This window comes from Ceratotherium simum, chromosome 15 (assembly GCF_057802395.1).
Source record: "Ceratotherium simum simum isolate JZ-2026a chromosome 15, ASM5780239v1, whole genome shotgun sequence".
Lineage (NCBI taxonomy): Eukaryota > Metazoa > Chordata > Mammalia > Perissodactyla > Rhinocerotidae > Ceratotherium > Ceratotherium simum.
Genome location: NC_141914.1, coordinates 31,259,666 through 31,278,833, shown reverse-complemented (window position 1 = coordinate 31,278,833; position 19,168 = coordinate 31,259,666). Strand labels below are relative to the sequence as shown.

Below are 19,168 nucleotides of genomic sequence, written 5' to 3'. Positions count from 1 at the left end.
AACCTCAGCTTTATTTCAATTTCTTTAACCCAGCCAGGCAAGACATTTTTAATCCATGCAGCCCATCACTGTGGAGTGGGGGGATTCTGTTTCCCTCCTGAAGGCCCCTCGGGCTGGGTTTACAGAGTGGCTGGAACAAACATGTCGCTTGGTCAGTCCTACACTTTTTGAAATGTCTGGGAAACTATTAACGGCAGAAGAAATTTAATTTACTGAAAAATCTAGCTTTTGTTTATTTACTAAACTCAAAAAAAGAAAAAATCACTAGGAGCTCCATTCTATCTACTCAAGAAAATGTTGAGCCAAAATATTTGTACAAAGAATCACACTAGACTTTTATTCAGACAACTTTATGCTACTTCTCTGTTCACAGGCTGACCCACTAATCCTATTCAGAGGAGAGGAAAAAAGGATTTTCAGCAAAAACATGGAAGAGAAGGGCAGTTTCATGTAATGTGTTGCTATATAACATACTATTATGTTGCACTGATTTAATCCTTCAAACAACCCCCGGAAGCCGGCATTCTCTTCAGTCTTTAAAAATTAAAACAGAGTATGACATTAAAAGATGAAACATGTTCTTTCATCCCTTTTTTATTCAGGAAGAAACAGGCTCAGAGAGGATAGTTTGGCCAAGGTCACACAGCCATCCTGTAACACTCAGGTCTGCCTGATCCCAGAGTCCACATTCTCTCTTTCCATGTAATCTCAGAGACTGACGCTCCTGTTTATTTCCTCTTTTGTAGCATTGATGCCTACCCTCGCTTCCAGATCCAGAAGGACAAAAGCACTGGTATTTTTCCTTTCAAACATGAAATTTAACACAGAACCACAAATTTTACCTACAAGGACAATGCCACTGAAAACTAAATCCTCCGTGCTAGCCTGGTACCCTGTTAGCATTTCATAGACATTAGCAACGCCACAGCTGACTAGTTACTGAGTATCTCAACAGGCAGTAATGCAACTACGATTCTTTGATATTTGGAGTTCAACTTTGAGATGTCTTGGGTGTCACTGCAGGAGCTCACATATGGCTGTGGGACCCCCAACAGGAGCAGAGGACGTGGGATAAAAGGAGTAGAGCTGCCTCCAGACAAGATGGAGGTTAAGAAATGGTGGGGGAGAGAAAGCGAGGGAGAGCCAATAGCTCCCTTCTCGTATTTCTAAAATGAACCTCAAGGCGCAATGATAAACAATAAATCCCTCCATGAGAGAGAGAGAGAGACAGAAGACACAAGCAAAGAGAAGATGGAGGAATTAATAACAAACGTGTTCCATTACAGTAAATAATTTTCCCTCAATAGGTCAAACAACTCTGTGGGGTCCAGGAGGTATTTATTATAAGTTGGGGGCAGATGACAAAACTGAGGCTCAGAGAGATTACATAGCCTGTTGAAGGCACCAAGCTAGTCAGTAATAGTGAGAAGACAAGGATCCAGGTTTCCTGATTCCAAGCCCACGGCTCTTTCTGCTCACAGCCTCTGCAGAGACAAGAGGCCTCACTCACTCAGGGGTAAAGTCACTAGTTCCCATTCTACTAGCAACTTGCTATATAGCAATAGAGATAAGTGGTCAGTACCGGGTGATATGGCCATACTGGAAGTAAGGCCTCATTCTAATTTTCCAAGTTGGAAATCCGGTTTTGTGAAAAATCTCCAACTTTTAAATGTTTGCTCTAAATTTTTAAAAACATCATGCTGGTCCAATCAAACACACAGACAGAGGGAAACTGAGCCCACAGGTAACCAATTCTAAACCTGATGTAAATGTAAAATAAAGAGCCAGACCAAATGGCTGGTTCCTGACTGAGAGATCACAGGGGTATGGAGTTGTTGGTGCTATAAATCCATATGCCCACCAAGCTTTATTTCTCATGCATATATACTACTATTTTTCAAATACATGTAGATGCTATTATGAAAAAATTCAAAGTAATTTATATGATTAAATTCATAGTAGCTTTTTATAACTACTCATTTTTCCCCAAAAATATAATCATTACCGTTTGAACTCTCATAATTTTTTTCCTTGGAAAAAAAAAAGACCCCCATAGTTAGAAAAGGTTGGAAACAATTGGACTAGATAATTTCTAAAGTCCACATTTTCATAATTCCATGATTATATGCTGCAGAGAGGTGGGGGGCAGGGAAAGCAATAGAAGCCCTCTAAATACACCAGGGTATATACTTAAAACTCAGTACCCATGGCCATCACCATGAACTCATCATGAACTGTACACCAGCTAACTGCTAAGTTCAAGAATGAAAGCAAAATAGCCAACAATACCAGCAATATTTATTGAGCCATCTCAAACATTTAGTGAACAATCATGTTTCAGGCAAGTGAAAAAAGACAAACAAAAACAGACACACAATAGACTTTCATTGAGCTTTTATGGCAGTGGAAAGGCCAGATATCAACCACAAATAACTGCAAATTCATAACCGATCAGTGCAACTAAGAAACCCGTGAAGCTAGAATGCCAATTTAGGAGAATCTGACCCGTCTGGGCTAGCCTGAAAGGCCTTCTTAAGAAATGTTGATTTGATTGAGCTGAGACCTTCTAAGTAGAAGTTAATGAACTGTGTGGGCGTGTGGTAAGAGGGATGGGGCATTCCAGCAAAGGGCCTCAGTGGGAGGGGATGTGGTATTTCCAAAGAACTGAAAGGCCAGTGTGGCTGAAACCAAGCGAGTGAGGACATCTGAGGTTTGAGACGGGCCAAAGAGGACATAGGAGACAGAGCATTGAGGCCTACTAATCATGTCCAGAATGTTTGGGTTTTTACTTTAAGAGAGATTACCATGTCGGTACATCACACAGTGCCTATCTCATAGCTGGTGCGCAAGAAATATACGGTAAAACTGAAGTGGTGGCAGGAGGTGAAGCCAGAGACATGGGCAGGAGCTGGGTCTCCAAAGGCCTTATAAAATACACTAAGGAGTTTGAACTTCATGTAAAGAATGACGGGCTGCCCCTAAAGGGTTTAGGCATATTTAAAAAACGACTCAGCATAAAGAATGGATTGAAAAGACACAAGATTGGAAGCAGAAAACCCAGTGACGAGATTATTGTAGTAATGCAGGAAACAGATGGTAGTGGCCCAGACTAGGGTGGTGACAGTGGAAATGGAGAGAAGAAAACAGAGTCTAAAGAAGGAGACAGAATTGAGAGGCCCCAGTTTCTTTTCAGCTTTGGGATAGGAGGATGAGAGGGGAGCTCAGCATGACCGCCAAGCTCCTGTCTTGGGCGCTTTGGTGAATGGTGGTGTGGCTGACTGAGGAGGAGGAGGTTTTGAGCACAGTCAAATTCACTTTGGACACTCACTTTGTGGCACCTTAGGGTCATCCAAGTGGAACTGTCGGAGGCAGTGAAGGAGTCTGGGCTGAGACACAGGCTTGGGAGGTAGCAAGAGAGATGGAAAATGGCGCTGTAAGATAGATCAGAGTGTGTGAGGGGAGAAGTGACAGAAGCAGTCACCAAGAGGTGGACAAAGGAATACAAGTCTGTCGTCTACACAGAGATTGCGAAAAGGGAGAAAACCAGGAAGAGTGTGTTGCCATGGAAGCCAAGGGAGGAGAGTTTAGGAGAGAATGGTTAACAATGTCAAGCTGGAGAAGGAATGACAAATCACAGCACATGTTCTATTTTGTTTAGGTTTTTCCTTCAGGGCATTGATCATGATCTGTATTTTTTTTTCATTGTCCATTTCCTCCTAAGACGTGTATCAACAACATGAAAGTTTGTTCTCCATTGTGTTCCTACTGCCCGGACAAGGGCTTGTTGCACAGATGTTCTCCAAGATCTGTGTTGAAGGAATGTATGGAAAATGCATGCGTGAATGTTTAGGAAGAAATCAGTAATGAAGGAGAAATTGTAGATGAAGGGGGCAGGAACAATCCCCAGGGGAGAGGGCTGAGCCCGCAGAGAGAATGGGATCCAAGAGACAGGAACAGGGGTTGGTTGGTCTTGGATGACACAAAGATACTGAGTAAAATCATTTCCTATCAGTCTTCTTCCCCAAGAACCAGAGATGATAAAATTCTCTCCCATGAGTTTCTACACTGTCCAGATGGGTTCACCAATTTAGGATGCTTTCATTCCCACTGATATTTTATTGCAGGAAAACCATGAGTAAGTAGGTTGGGAATGAGGCTTCTCTGAGGATTCCAATTCCAATCCTCTGCATCATAAGCAGTAGGATCTCAAGAAGTTATTTCATCCCAACAACTGATTTTGTAGCATGATGCCAATATGCGTCAATGTTTTAAGACAAGGCAATGTACAAACGTCTACCCTTACAAAGCAGGGAAACCGGACAGAGTTATTTACTTTAACAAATAATTATTCACTTATCAATAGTAGTCATTTATAGCACTGAAGAGGCAGATCTCTTAGTTCACATAAAACCCAATTCAATTTATAAATTTCGATTCCAAAGTAACTTTCTTAAGAGTACATTTGGCATCTGCCTTTCAGTGAAAAGATCTGCTCCCTGTTCTCCCCACAATGATAGACTGATAGACTACATAAACTACGTCCTAATTAAATGTTCTAAATCTGGAATGAACCGCACTGGGGTGGGGGTGGGAGGGAGTGGAGGAGAGAGAGGAAAAAGCCTGTGCCTTCATAAGACTGCCCTAATTTACTCACATCAAGCGCCCAGTTGAGCTTTATACAGCCTTAAATCAATCACTTAGCTGGGACACACCTTCTTACTTTCATAATGAGGAGACTGTAGATAAGATGAGATTTCATACAAAGCACTTTCAATAAACATAAACCTCAAGCATCAAAAGAATGTTTGTCTTGAGTACTGCTGAGGAAGGCCAAATGATAGAATGAAAAGACTCTGGACCAGGAACCAGAAGAACCATATAGCCACTGGCTTCCAGGACAGTAAAACCACCATCTTCTCCACTCTGCCCACTATTCCTTCATCTCCATCCTCCCCGTCAATATTTAGCACCACCTCATGTTTGTACACCAGCAACCAACACAGAGCCTGGCAAGGTGATGGTACTCACGTTTTGGGAAGGTGCAAGGAGGGAAGGAGCTGGACTGCCTAGGTTTGAATCCAGCCTCTATCACCAGCCTGAGCAAGCAACTGCCTTAACCGTTGTAGTTTCCTTATTGGTAAAGGGGATGGTAACAGTACCCTCGTCACAGGATTGTTATGAGGATTAAATGGGTTAATGATTATGAAGCACTTAGAACAATACCTGGCAAAGAGTGAGGAAGTTTCCCAGTATTATCATCATCACCACCAGTTTGACCTTGAGCAAGTCACTGTCCACCATGGGGGTAAATGTCCCCACATGTAAAATGATGGGGTGGATGAACTGATCTCAGAAAGATCCCCACTGGCTTAACTCCTCTATAATTCTTTGAATCCTATTACAACTCTCAAAATCCTCCCAAGGCTCCGAGCTCTCAGACCAGCAGGGGGGAGGGAAGGTAGTGCTAGTTCTCCTTCACGTCCCAACGAGGCTTCCTAGCCCATGGAGCTTCAACTGGTCCCAACCACAGCTGGACCCAGCGTCCTGCGGTCCACCCAGCCAGCCCCTTCCTTCCTGTTGATACAGACTGTTCACAGATGGAAATATTCATCATTATAGTCAAAGCTGTGCAAACAGCACAGGTGTGAGAAAAGGACACACTTCACAGGAAAGAAACCAGAGGGGGAGAGACAAGGAACAATCAACAGACAAAAGCAAATACGACAGACCAGACACACACTGTGCCCACGAGGTTATTTATTTAGCATCCTTCATCTAACAGAAATTAAGAGAACTTCAAACTACACAAGGCGGCTCTGGAGCAAGGGAAATGTTCCCTACCTTGAAGTAGAGCCCTCTCAAGAGTGACTCACCCTCCCCGGGGAGCCAACACTACTGGGTAGACCGTGGACCATCTTAGGTGCAAACATCTTCTCAGGGAGCAGTTACTTACCGGACATCTACCTAACCTCCACTCCACCCAAAAGTAAAATCAGCGTTCAGGACGACCAAGTCCCCTTCCCTTTCTGGGCCTCAGTTTCCACGTCTGTAAAATGGAGGAGGGAGGAACTCAGGCCACCTAACTTCCAAGTTTCCTAGCAGCATTCAGTTTGTAGTATTCCATCAATGATTTCCATTTTGCAAGAGGAAAGTTTTTTTTTTTTAATGAGATAAAAAAAAAGAAGATTCATAGTTATTTGCCATTTTCTGCCTGAGCCGAACTTCCTGGGTTTAAATCCCTACTCTACCAGTAGCTCTGTGACTCTGGGCAAATTACTTAACCTCTCTGTGCTTTGGATTTCTCATTGGTAAATAGGAATAGGAAAAATAACTCTTCCTCATAGGGTTGTTGTTAGGATTCATTTAGTTAATATACATAAAGTATAAAGTGCTTAGAACTGTGCCTGGGACATGGCCAATAGTATTTTAGTGTGATTATTATTTTCAGAGTTACATAGTTTTTGTATTCAAAGGGAAAATTTATTTAGGAGACAATATGGTAGGACTAACACCAACACAAACACACACACACATTTGTTAGATAGATAGGAAACCTGGGTTCTGGTCATGATTCTGCCCCCAAACTAACTGCACGTTTACGAAGAACTATGGCTCCTCTCTGGCCTTAGTTTCCAGAGCAGACAGCACAAAGAGTTCCCTGAAGGTATTCAGATCAGAGGTGATAAACTGGCAGCCAGTGTTCGGTTTGACCGACAGTTTTAAACCACATCATGTTCCTTTAATATTTGATTTTATTCTCAATATTTAAAAATCTGGAGATTTCACATAAAAATCCAGATTCATTGCATCTCTTAAAACATCCAAGTTCTGTCACCCTGGCCCCTCGGCAGTGGTTCTTAAAGTGTGGTCCCTGGACCAGCAACAGCTGCATCACCTTGGAACTCATGAGAAATGCAAACTCTCGGGGCTGGATCCTGGACCGACTGAAGCAGAAACTCTAGGGGTGGGGCCGGCAATCTGTTTTAACAAGCAGGACACTGATGCACAGTAAAGTCAGAGAAGCACTGTGGCGGAGGAACAACGGGCAGGGGCTGAGGAGCAGTGACTCCCTTTAGACAAGAGAAGTAAGAGGTGATCTCATTCTCTAGTGCACCCCTCACTTCCCAGCATCCCAGACTCTGACACCAAGGACCAGCTGGCATTTACTGAGCTGTCCACCGCACTCATTTCCCTTACTGCCCAGTCCCTGGTGGGCCTTTCGCTCGCCGGCTCTGGTCTAGATGGACCACCCCTTCCACAACAGGGCTATGAGCCCCTGGGACGCAGTATGCGAGTAGGACTGTGCGGTTCCAAATCAGAAACACAGACTTCACGAAAGCAAGCTGTGCGCACCAAGGGCACAGCTGAAAGAACAAACTGTTGAGTTTCCTTTATTAATCACAACACAATCCACACAAGCAGCTGCTATTAAGAACAGCTGCGGCTGCTATAAGGGTGATCTTGAAGCAGCCCAGAAAAGTGCTTACAAGTTGAATACCGGTAACAGGCACGTGCAGACTCGCAGTCTGTTGGCTTAGTTCTTCCTACTGATCCTCAGTGCCCCTCTCCGGGCTAGAAATCCTCCTTCCAACCCTGGGACGGGGTGGGGTGGGAGAAGGGGGAAGGTTTTTAGAATTAGAGAATACAAAGAATTTGGGGTGAGCTTCAGAGGACTTGAGTTTGATCCCACCGCAACCATCTGGTGACCTTGAGTGAGTTACTTAACTTCTCTTGACCACGGGCTGCTTTCTTTGTTAAAATAGAGACAATAATAACACCTACTTCATAGGGTTGTCATCAGGAATAAATCAAAGTGAGACTATACACGTGAAAGTATTTTGTAAACTGCGGAGGACTAGATATAAAGACTTATTATCATCCCATGAAAACTGTGCTTTGACCCATAAATCATCTAACATAGGACTCACTGTTTCTAGCCTATGGCTATCAGAGGTGAAATCAGAGAATCACGTGGCTACAAAGGGCCTTTTGAGGACCTGTAATCCAACCTTTCTACACTGTCCCCTGCCGCCAATCCCTGAATGCTACAGACAAGAGCCTACCTGGAAAGGGTGGCCCATCTGGAAAACATCCACCTGCAGGAAGCTCACTCCGCTCCAAGGCAGGCAGCCCATTCCTTTCACCTTAGGCCTAATCTGAACACAGACCATTCCTCCTCGCAGAGGCTAAATCAGACGTGCTATAATTTAAGAAGGCTTGAAAGCTGCTTTCAAATTTACCCCCACCTCAGGGCCTTTGTACTTGCTGTTCTGTCTACCTGGAATACTCTTCCATCCAGTCTTGAGATGGCCAGCTCCTTCTTATCCTTCCATTTCAAATGTCTGTTTCAGAGAGGCCTTCTCTACCACTCTTCACTCCATCCTACCCAGTTACCCTCCCATCTTAAGATTCTGTGCTTTTTTTTTTTTTTTATAGCACACATCCCTATCTATTTGCATGCTTAAATCTTGCTGAATCCCCCAGAGAACAGAAGTCCTATGGAGGTCGTGACCTTGCTTCTCTTATCCACCACTCTGTGCACTTATATAGTAATTGCCCCAGTACATGGTAGGCACTCCAACATATATTCATTGACTTTATGAATGAAAACTTAACATCATTCTAGGCACAATGTGGATACCCAAATACTAGTTAGAAGAAACAAAAACGTAAACAAGATTTATACCAACTCCCCCTACTGACTTGACTCAACTCACAAAAAGTAATCGTGTCTTCTTGTGTGGAGGAAAAAACTGAACAACAGGTCCCCACGCCAGCTTTATTCATAGCAGCACTGTCCCTAGTTATCTGTCTCTTCATCTTGTGCAGAGGGAATTCATGAAAAGGCACTTAAGTGAAGGAAAAACAGATAGCTGTTTCCTGGAGACAGGGCCTCACATAATGGCATAATTATGAACCGTCTTTAAAGGGATCACTCAGCTGGCAAGTACTTACCCAGGTCCATTGTGGACACTGTCACAGACCCTAACAACCAGTTGGGCAAGACCTAACTACCAGAGGTGGAGAATGCATATCTACAGGGCATGTACTTCCGCATCTACTCTCAGCCAGCATCACTCACCAGACACCCTCATCTCAGGAGGAGAGCAGAAAAGCCCAGAGAGGAATGAAGGCTGCTACCCTTGCCCTGTCTGGGAATATAGACTCACCCCAGCGACCCAGGAAAGATGTCTGAGGGTGGAAAAGCCCACAAGCTCTTTGCAGGCAGTGTGCTGTAGCAGAAGACACTCGACATCTGGGTTGAGTCCTGTTCTAGAACTTACTCTATGCCTTCCAACTAAGTCACATCACCTCCCAGAGTTTCAGTACCCCCATCTGTAAATGGGGGTTAATAGTTGCTACATGACCTTTGTCAAAGGCGTGTTCTAGGAATAATACATACCATACCAGATGTGATCATGTATTATAATCTATCAAGCACTGTACAAAGGTAAGTTATTATTATTGATGGCAAACAATAGTAGTTTATAATAATAAAGAACTGCTACAATTTGGATTCCAGAGTAGGCATCCAAACACTTACAGGTTGACTGATAAGCATATCAGAAACCGTCATGGGAAAGATGTCTTATGCCTTCTCTGCATTCTGTAAAGCCCCAAGTGTGGGCATGCAGAAAGTCCACGAGTACCCTAGATGCCAGTGGAGTAAAACTCAGGGTCTTCGAGAAAGGGGACATTCCCACAAGTCCCCATTTGCTGCCCTCGGTCAACAAGCTACAGCAATCACTTGGGACATTTCTTAAATTTCCCTACGATAAGTCTTAAAGATGTTATTCTTGGAATCTAGAAAAACTCCCCTACACCTCTCTGCCACATAAGGAGATCAGATCAAGATATTCTTGACTCCAGAAAAGATGACACAGCACGGCTTAATGGAAGGAGAAAATCATAGAGAGACAATATCAGAAGGTGCTCACCCTTAAATAGAGCCTGAAAGCAGGAGCTTCACACAGAAAAGCTCTTTCAAAGTAAATCAAGTCACTTAACACTCTATGAGCACCTACTGTGTATATGATCCCACTGGGTGCTGCAAAGATAAATAAGCCAGGAATTCTTTAACCTACAGTGTGGGGAAGAATGTACTAAGGGCTATAAAAGCGACCAGATGTTAAGGGAGCACAGGGAAAAGGTAAATTTTTTCCTCCTTGGAGAGATACAGGAAAACTTTATGAGTCAAGTGACATTCGAGCTGGGAGAGGAAAACAAAGCAGAGATAAGGTGTTACTTCTGTCTTTAGAAAGAGAGACTCTTAACTGCCTCTGGGACATGGATCATCTTGACAAGCTGGAGAAGCCTATGGACCCCTGCAAAAAATAGTACATTTAAATGAATATGATAAAATCACAGGACTTTAAAGAAAATCAGTATTAAAATACAAAATGCACTCAAAAAGTAAATTTGTGATAGAGTACCATATGATTCTTTAAGACACTAAATGAAATCTAGCAGCGAAGCTAATAGCCATCACAATTTCAAAGCAGCAATAAATGATTTTTTGAGATCTCTATAACAACTGTAATGTGAAATGAAAAAACCTGTGATTTCTGTTGGCAACAAAAGCAAAAAACATAGGTACCGCTAATACTGCGATGGTTTCTTACCTACTTTTATGATGGAAGAAAACACTATATTTCAGTTAGACATTAATAAAAATAAAGATGGAATTTTTTCCCATTCAAGTTCACAGACTCCATATTACTATTTCCATGGCCCCAGGTTAAGAAATCCCGATGGAGAAAACAGCCTAAGCAAGGGACGAAAGTGAGAAACACGGGTAGTGTTATGTGACCATATAGGAGATGATACTGAAAGGCAGGGAAAACCCCCAGAAATCACCAATATGAAAGTTCATCACCTCCAATTATTAAATCACAGAATGTGCTCTAAGTTCCAGAACAGTATCTTCGTTTGGAATGAAAGAAGGTAGGAGAATATCTTTCCATAGGTTTCAGGTTATAGCTCCTTTTTAAAGTGTGGTAGATGACAGCATGTTGATAAGTTTACAAAAAAAGCACATATCCAATGATTACTGTTACATAAAGCTATATGCATGTAAATATGAGTGACTGTAAGCATGTGTATAAACACAGATGTCTAGAAAAAATGTACATCAAATATTAATAGTAATTAGAATTTGGGGATGAGTTTACTTTCTTCTTTGTATTTCCTATACAGTCATGTGTCACTTAACAATGGGGATACGTTCTGAGAAATGTTTCGTTAGGCGATTTCATAGTTATGCAAACACCATAGAGTGTACTAAAGGGGAACCAAATTTGCCACCCCAAAACATGTCTCTTTAACATAAGGATTGTTTTAGGCTGATTATTTTTAAGAAATAAAAGACTCAGTTTTTGTTACCACCCCCTTAACTGCCTAAAAGAACTCTGATTAAAAAAACCTGTCTCAGGAAGCAAGCTATCACCTTAGCATAACATGGACTAGGAGGCAGACAGGGAGGAACCTAGACAAGCCTGTTTGTGGGGCTCCCCTCTGTGTTCTTCTGTTTCTGTGCGGCCAAACACTTGTTTTCCAAACATTTGCTCCTTTTCACCTCCCTGTGAATTGCCTTCCTTCCCTTTGAAGTCCCTGACTCTCCCCACCCCCAACATCTTCTTTTATCTTTAGCTGAGAATGGCATTTAAAGTTAGGACTTAGGCCATTTTGGCGAGTTACTGGGTTTTCCTGGGTTTCTTTCATGTATACATGTTATTAAACCTTGTTTGTTTTTCTGCTGTTAATCTGTCTTATGTCAACCTAATTCTTAGACCAGCCAGAAGAACCTAGAAGAGTAGAGGAAAATTTCTTCCTCCCCTACAGTACTTACATAAACCTAGATGGTACAGCCTACTATACACCTAGGCAATATGGTACTAATCTTATAGGACAAGCATCGTATATGCAGTCTGTCATTGACCGAAACGTCGTTATGTGGTGCATGACTGTACTTGGAAAATGGGCAAAAAGAGGCCCAAAAGAGGTTAGGAGACTTATTCAGGATAACACACATTCCACACAGTACAAAACAGAGCTGGTAATAGAACTCAGAAAAGTCCTTCTTTTGCACTGCACAAAAATTTTCAGATTCAGAATTAAATGGACCTGAACACATGAAGTAGGTATAACTACTTCATGTTATATAGCCCCAACTTACATATTCAGCAATTGAGGCTCAGGGTCTGTTAAGTGACTTGCCCAAAGTCACACAGCAAGTAACTGGAAGAGTCTGGGCTAGAATCCCGGTCTCCAGCCACTCCTCAGAGCAGAATAATGTCATTGTTAAAAAGCAAGGGTTTTGCATCAGCCTGACCCCAGTTAAGCCCCAGCTATGCCACTTACTTGCTGGTAAACTTAGGAAATTCCTGGATTTTTCCAATCCTACGGTTCCACATAGTACTTTACTTCAAAGGGTTATGGTGATGATTAAATCACACAATGATGTAAAGCCCCATTACAACCTCCGCTACAGAGTAAACCCTCTAATCATCTCACTCACTATGCCTCCCTGCCTGTCTCAGTGGAAGGACTCCAGTTCCAGGAGCCAGCGGACATAGCTGCTCATTTGGCTCAGCAGCCTGGTTCTAGTCTCAAAAGTCAACTGGGATCATGCTCATTGTGTATAGGAGCAGCTCTATTGGATGGGGAATGCACCACATCAGGCCTAACACAGGATGCTGGAGTGCTGAGCAGCCAGTTTGTGGATCTCAAGGGATTCTGATTCAATAGGTCTAAAATGGGACCAGAGATTCCAAATTGTTAAAAAGCTCCAGGAGAGTCTAAAGAGCTAACATTCAATGACAAGTTCTCAGTTTGACAAGAGAGAATCTAATATTTCTGTGAATACAAAAGGTCCCAGGCTAATCTAGAGCAACGCATTATCCAATGGGGGCCACAGGAAGGACATCCTGGGAAGGACCAAGGGTCATCACCAGTTCTAAGGCTCTTCTGTTAATGACAAAGGGCAGCAACTGCCCAGAACCCTGGAGGGAGAATTGAAACCAACCCCAAAAATAGCAGCAAAAATAAAGGCTCAGAGGGACCTCCCTACCCTAGATGCGTAACATTTTCAGAGCTGTAACAGACTTCAGAGATGATCTTGCCCATTATACAGATGCATCACAGTAGCGACTAGAACTCTAAAGTACTTACCAAGACTTGGAAGCCCATAAAGCAATGATTCACAATAAATTCCCTCAATAAATATTGCTGGATGAATTCATTAAGAGAAAAGTGGCATTTAAACACTGGAAAGACAGGGCTTCAAAATGGCCTATTCTGAGCCGGCCCTGTGGCTTAGCGGTTAAGTGCGCGCACTCTGCTACCGGCAGCCCGGGTTGGGATCCCGGGTGCGCACCGACGCACCGCTTCTCTAGCCATGCTGAGGCCGCACCCCACATACAGCAACTAGAAGGATGTGCAACTATGACATACAACTATCTACTGGGGCTTTGGGGAAAAAAAAAAAGGAGGAGGATTGGCAATAGATGTTAGCTCAGAGCTGGTCTTCCTCAGCAAAAAAAGAGGAGGATTAGCATGGATGTTAGCTCAGGGCTGATCTTCCTCACAAAAAAAAAAAAAAAAACATGAATCTTAAAAAATCACAGGTCTGGGGGCCGGTCCCGTGGCCTAGCAGTTAAGTGTGCACGTTCCGCTGCTGGCAGGCAGGTTTGACTCCCGGGTACGCACCGATGCACCACTTGTCAGGCCATGCTGTGGCGGCATCCCATATAAAGTAGAGGAAGATGGGCACAGATGTTAGCCCAGGGCCAGTCTTCCTCAGCAAAAAGAGGAGGATTGGCATGGATGTTAGCTCAGGGCCAATCTTCCTCACCAAAAAAAAAAAGGCCTATTCTGAAGATACAGAAAGGGCCTAAAGTCACGGCAGGTCCAGCCACACTTTGAAACACCACACCAGAAGTTTAGAACTTTGAAGTGGCCACATGGGATTTATGGGCCTGAAAGGAGACAAGAGCCAGCAAACTATTCTCCTAGAGTTGGCGGGCAAAGAAGAGGGTGGGGTCTCCAAAGGGCCATACGAATTTCTCAATTTTTGCTCACTATTTTATCCTCAGGACCCCACATACGGCATTCAGCAAATATTTGTTGAATGCATGAAAGTGAGAGAGGGAGAGAAAGACAGATACAGGTAGTCAGACAAAGAGAAACCATCCCTGGTCCTACAGGCTAAGCAGGGCTACTGAGTACAGCATGCCCCAGGAAGTGGGCCTTTGGGTTGTCTGACCCAACAGCGATGGAAATGAATTGCTAGTACAGCGGCAGGAACATAACTTTTGAGTCAGACATAACTGGGTTCAAACTCAAACTGTTTATGATCTTGGCATAAGTACTTGACCTTTCTGAGCCTCAGTGTTTCATTTTTAAAAAGAGATAATACCACCTACTTCACCTCCAATATAGGCGTGATGATATTTATCTTTCCAAAGCTGTTGGAAGAAAATTACATGAACTAATGGATTTATGGAAAATAGCTAGCACACTGCCCAGCACACAGTATGAGCTTAACAAATGGCAACGCATGTTGTAATTAATCATGCCCTCTCTAGCCAGAGCTTATATTCTCCTAGGCTGCTTCTAATCGTACTCCATAGTTCTTTCTGATACCAAGCTGCAGAAATAATTCCAGTTTAAGTTCACTAGGTTTTCCAATAATGCCCATTTCTTTAAATAAATAATAAAATCATGTACACATTCCTTTTCAGTTTACAAAGTAACTTCACACTCACACGTAACTCTAAAAGGATGCATTGCTGTTATCCACGTTCAATAGATGAAAACACTAAGAGGCAGACTGGGATTGGAACTACATATTTTAACATTTTATTATAATGACTATCATTTTCTAAACCAGGAATTCAAACCAGTGATTTTATTACGGAATAAAATAGTTGAACTCAGGCTGCTCCAGAAATCACCTCAGATGCTGCTTGATTCGCCCTAATACTTTGCTGAAATCAGAAACAAAATCCTGAAAGAAGAGGCAATAATTTTTTTAAACAAAGCCCCTCCTCTGGAGTTAATGCAATTATTCTTAATAGTCTCAAATAGAAGGGGAACATGCCGTAGAGTCAGGCTGATGTGTGTTTCAGCAACATCTCTACCATTTATTAGCCATGGGACCCTGAATGATTCTTAACCCCAAGAAATTTCAGTATCCTCATCTGTGTAATGGGAAAGCATTACTCCTAAGGTTGTGTATAGTTACTGGCATTGAGAAGGCAATCAGTAAATTATAGCTACTCTAATAACCCTGGTACCAACCATGTGGACTGTAGGGTAAGCGACGGCTTGTCCCCTTCCTGGCTTCTCTAGCTTCTGCATACCCCTGTTCTGCATCTGTTCAATGGGGACAGGACCAGTCTCCATCCGACCTCGCCAGGGAATGAAGATAACAAAAGAGCTGGCAGAGACATTATGCAAATACCAAATATTATTAAAACATTAATGAACTCTGGCAATTTTCCTGAATTTTGATAAATAGTGTTTATTATGCACTGCCAGCCTCTCACACAATCTGGGTTCTCAAATATTAACTAGATAATAATAGCAATCATTCTCCTAAAAGACTAAGGTGTAGAGAAATAAGGAGCGAATCTAGATTCCAGCTAACACCTGCCTCCAAAGGAATCAGAATCTCTGCACAAGCAGAGAATGTCAGGACAAACCACGGGGAGACCACGGTGACGACCACAGCGACCACCAGCCAGCTCTCATCAACCCCATGGCCTACGCAGAATCCTACTTTGATAGGACAGTGGAGTTTCTTGGTACTGACAAGCCACTGATTATGACAACTATCTACCACGACTTTGTTCTTCTGGGTAAAGCTGCATCCAAACCAGACAAAACAAAAAGGGTCTGGGAAGCTGGGGGAGCTTTAGTTCCAGGCTAACAATCATAGAGAAAGAAAGTGGCTGCCCCCCACCAACTCCTGAAAACAGGAGTAGTGTTATCCACAGCTCCATTAAAGAGGCTTGCACCAACTTCCACTGCCATCTCATTGTGGGTGAGGGGATCATGTTTTTAAGCTGCTGACAATCCTTAGGTACAGCTCAGACACAGGCAGAACAAAGCCAAGAGGACTCGCCCCCCACCACTCCCAGAAATAAGGGCCTGGTGCCACCCCAGTGACACCTTAACAAGCTGAGGGTCATTAAGACACCTCATTAGCATATTCATGAAAGACTCAAGGCTGTGGCAAGTGAAACAAAGTGCACAAAAAGAGATTTTGTTTTTTAAACCAAGCGAAAATCCGCTTTAAAAAAGTAAATCCACATGGGGACCCTTGCTGTCACCAAACCTTCACTTGTCTAGAGCAGCCAGCACCTCATTAAAGGAAAGGAAGGGACTCACGAATGAATGCAGCACCACACACAGGCAAGCTCATCTCGCCATCTGTCTTCTAGTGTCCAGAGGGGCAAGAGGCTTAAATGACACTCTCCTGAATTTTCTCTCCTGCAGGTGGAAATATCAAATTCCCAGGGGGCAAGAAAGACTTCTCTTGCAAGGTCAACTGGGTAAAAAGGAATGGAAGAGAACTGAGTTACCTGTCAACACAAAGCCACTCATGACATTAAATACAGGTAAATTAAGCAGCCTGGAATAATGCACCCTTCATATTTGGGTAACAGCTTTGCTAAATCAGTGTATCAGCTGTAGGGGTGTCACAGAAGTTCCTAATGAGCTGGGTATTTAAACTTACCCCTCCCCATATCCTCCCACTTTCTGTTCCCTGACTATCCTGACTGATGGTGACCTAGTACCTTTTTCTAGTGAAAGATCAGGGCAGGAGACATTGGAACTGATGTGGGGGCTATAACACCACAATGGCAGACTTCCATTATTTATGTCAAGGAGAAAGGCCATGATTAAGCAACTTAAATAACTACCCTGCGCCTTCTGTGTGTCCCCACTCTCATGACAATCACTGAGCTGGAAGCTCACTCCCACCAGGTTAGGGAGTTGTTTAAAAAAAAACACACATTTAATTCATCTAAGTAGTTGAATGGTCGAATACCTCAACAGAGAGCTAGCTTTGCAACCCCACGCACAATCTAGGATCCACTTGGAGAGCATGAAGCAAAAGGTAAAATCCAGTCCCAAGTTTTAACACGCTTCATCCAACTTCCCAAAGCGTTACTATACCGGCGGCCACACGTTCAATTTGTATTATCCCCACTTGGGCTGTGGAGAGGAAGAAAACCGAGAGGGAAAAAGGTACCCTCCGATAGACCCAGCAACAATAGACAGCCGGCTGAAATCCAAGTAGATGGCAGGAGGAAGGCAAAAGCTCAAAGCCCTTTTTCAATCAAATTTTCCATTATCTGGAAAATGGGCTGAGGATGTATTTGTAGAGCGCACAGGGACACGCGTGAGGGCAGCGCTACGGCTCGAGTCCCAGTTCTGCGGAATGTGAACCGCCAGGCCACGTACTGCATGCCGGCCAGGGTCGCGCTGGTGCAGCCGCAAGCCACGCGGGAGACTCCCAGCAGCGGACACTCCTGCTACATCTCAGGAGCAATAATCCGAACGACAGGACACCTGAGGAGGGGTTCAGTCTCCCAGGCCTGGCTCAATTATTTTCCTTTACACACCATTCAACAATCCGTTTAAGGACCTGTAGGTGCTGGGCTGGGGGTGAGAGTGGGCGGCATATTTTCTGTCCCACGACGTCTCCCAGGTTCGAAACTCAGGGCACCTCTCTCGGCCAGCGCATGGACAACACACAAAGAGCAGGGGGCCAGCGCTCCTCGGGATTAGAGCTCTGAGCTGGGGCATTTTCGAGCTGGGAATTAAGAATTCAGAGCTCAGCAAGAACCCTGGAGAAGCACCGGAAATGCTTCCGAACGCTTCAGAGGGAAGTCGATTTGCAAATCAAAGTTGCAGGCATACCGGGCGCCCAGCCTACTTCAGCGGGTTACTAGGGAACACCCAACAAGTTTGGCCACCGGGGGCTCGGCATGACAGCGCCGCGCCGCAAGACTAGAGAAGCAACTTGTCGCTCGGGCGCCGAGCCGGAGCCCCACGCTGTCTCCGCGCCCCGAGCTCAGGAGAGGACCCCAGCCTCGGCGCTGGGAAGGCGCAGGTCCGTGCCTCCCGAGCCAAATCCCTGAATTGAAAGGCGCCGCCGGGTCTCACCTGGACCGCGCTGCTTCCAGGGGCTTCCCCCAACAGTGAGACTTTTCACTACCGAACACTTCACCTGCCTCCCAGCCCCCGGCCGATGAGAAATTAACAAAAGAGCCAGGCAACGAGGGAAAAAAGAGACCCGGCGCAAAGTATAGTAAGGAGAGGAGGGAAGGCAGCTCAGCTTGCGGCGGGGAAAGAAGGGAAGAGGCGGAATAGAGATGAGTTATACCCCAGCCACCCGGCTCCGGGAAGAAAACCAAGAAGAGAACGAGAAGGGGGAATGGGTTCGTACCCGCTTCCCATCACACGCACACCTCCCCCTTTTTCCTCCTTACCCAGCATGGAAAAGATGAAATCCTTGGCTGTGTGAATCTCTAGCGCTCTCTGGTCGTCGTATTCCCGCTGGTCGTGCTTCGTGAATTCTTGGATGAGTTTGTTCAATTCCTCCACCCGAGCTCCCGACCTGAAATCCAGCTCCGGGAACGTAGGCTTGTTGTTACAGCCCAGGGAGGCTGCCTTGCTGGCGGTGGGAGCCGCCATCTTCATGCAAAACGCGCCGAGTAGCAGCTCCGCGGCGGCGGCAGCACCCACCCCCGCCCCCCACCCCGCCCCCTGGGCCTCCTCCCCTCGCCGGCTCCCTGGCTGTGGCCCTGGCCCGTGGGCGGGCTGGCCGGCTGGCGTCTAGGCGGGCGGTCCCGGCTCCGTGCGCTCCGGGCGTCCGGGCTTCGGGAGGAGCTGGACTGCAGCGAGGGTGCGTGTGTGGCCCCGACACCCTTTCCTGCGGCCCCACGCCGGTCCCGATGCTGCAGGTCCTCGCCCTCCCCTGGCCCTAGCTGGCAGAGGCGACAGCGGTCGTAGCACCAACCGGAGCCTCCCCCCGGGCGAGGAAAGTGAAGTGGAAACAATGTGAAATTCACCAGCTCTGAAATCAACAAGCTGCCGGCTCCCGTGTTACGGAGCCAGCACCAGCGTCCCCATTTAAAGGGACAGCGCACCCAGT

At 44.9% G+C, this 19,168-nt stretch overlaps 1 protein-coding gene across 1 annotated transcript in view; it reads right to left on the bottom strand.

The window, feature by feature from the left end:
- Positions 1-18,727, bottom strand: part of MB21D2 (Mab-21 domain containing 2) — a 115,317-nt gene extending 96,590 nt beyond the window's left edge. The window contains exon 1 of the mRNA XM_004424567.3: positions 18,504-18,727. Coding sequence (XP_004424624.1) covers positions 18,504-18,714 — 211 coding nt within the window. The 5' untranslated portion in view covers positions 18,715-18,727. The remainder of the gene's footprint in view (positions 1-18,503) is intronic.
- Between the last annotated feature and the right edge of the window lie 441 nt (positions 18,728-19,168).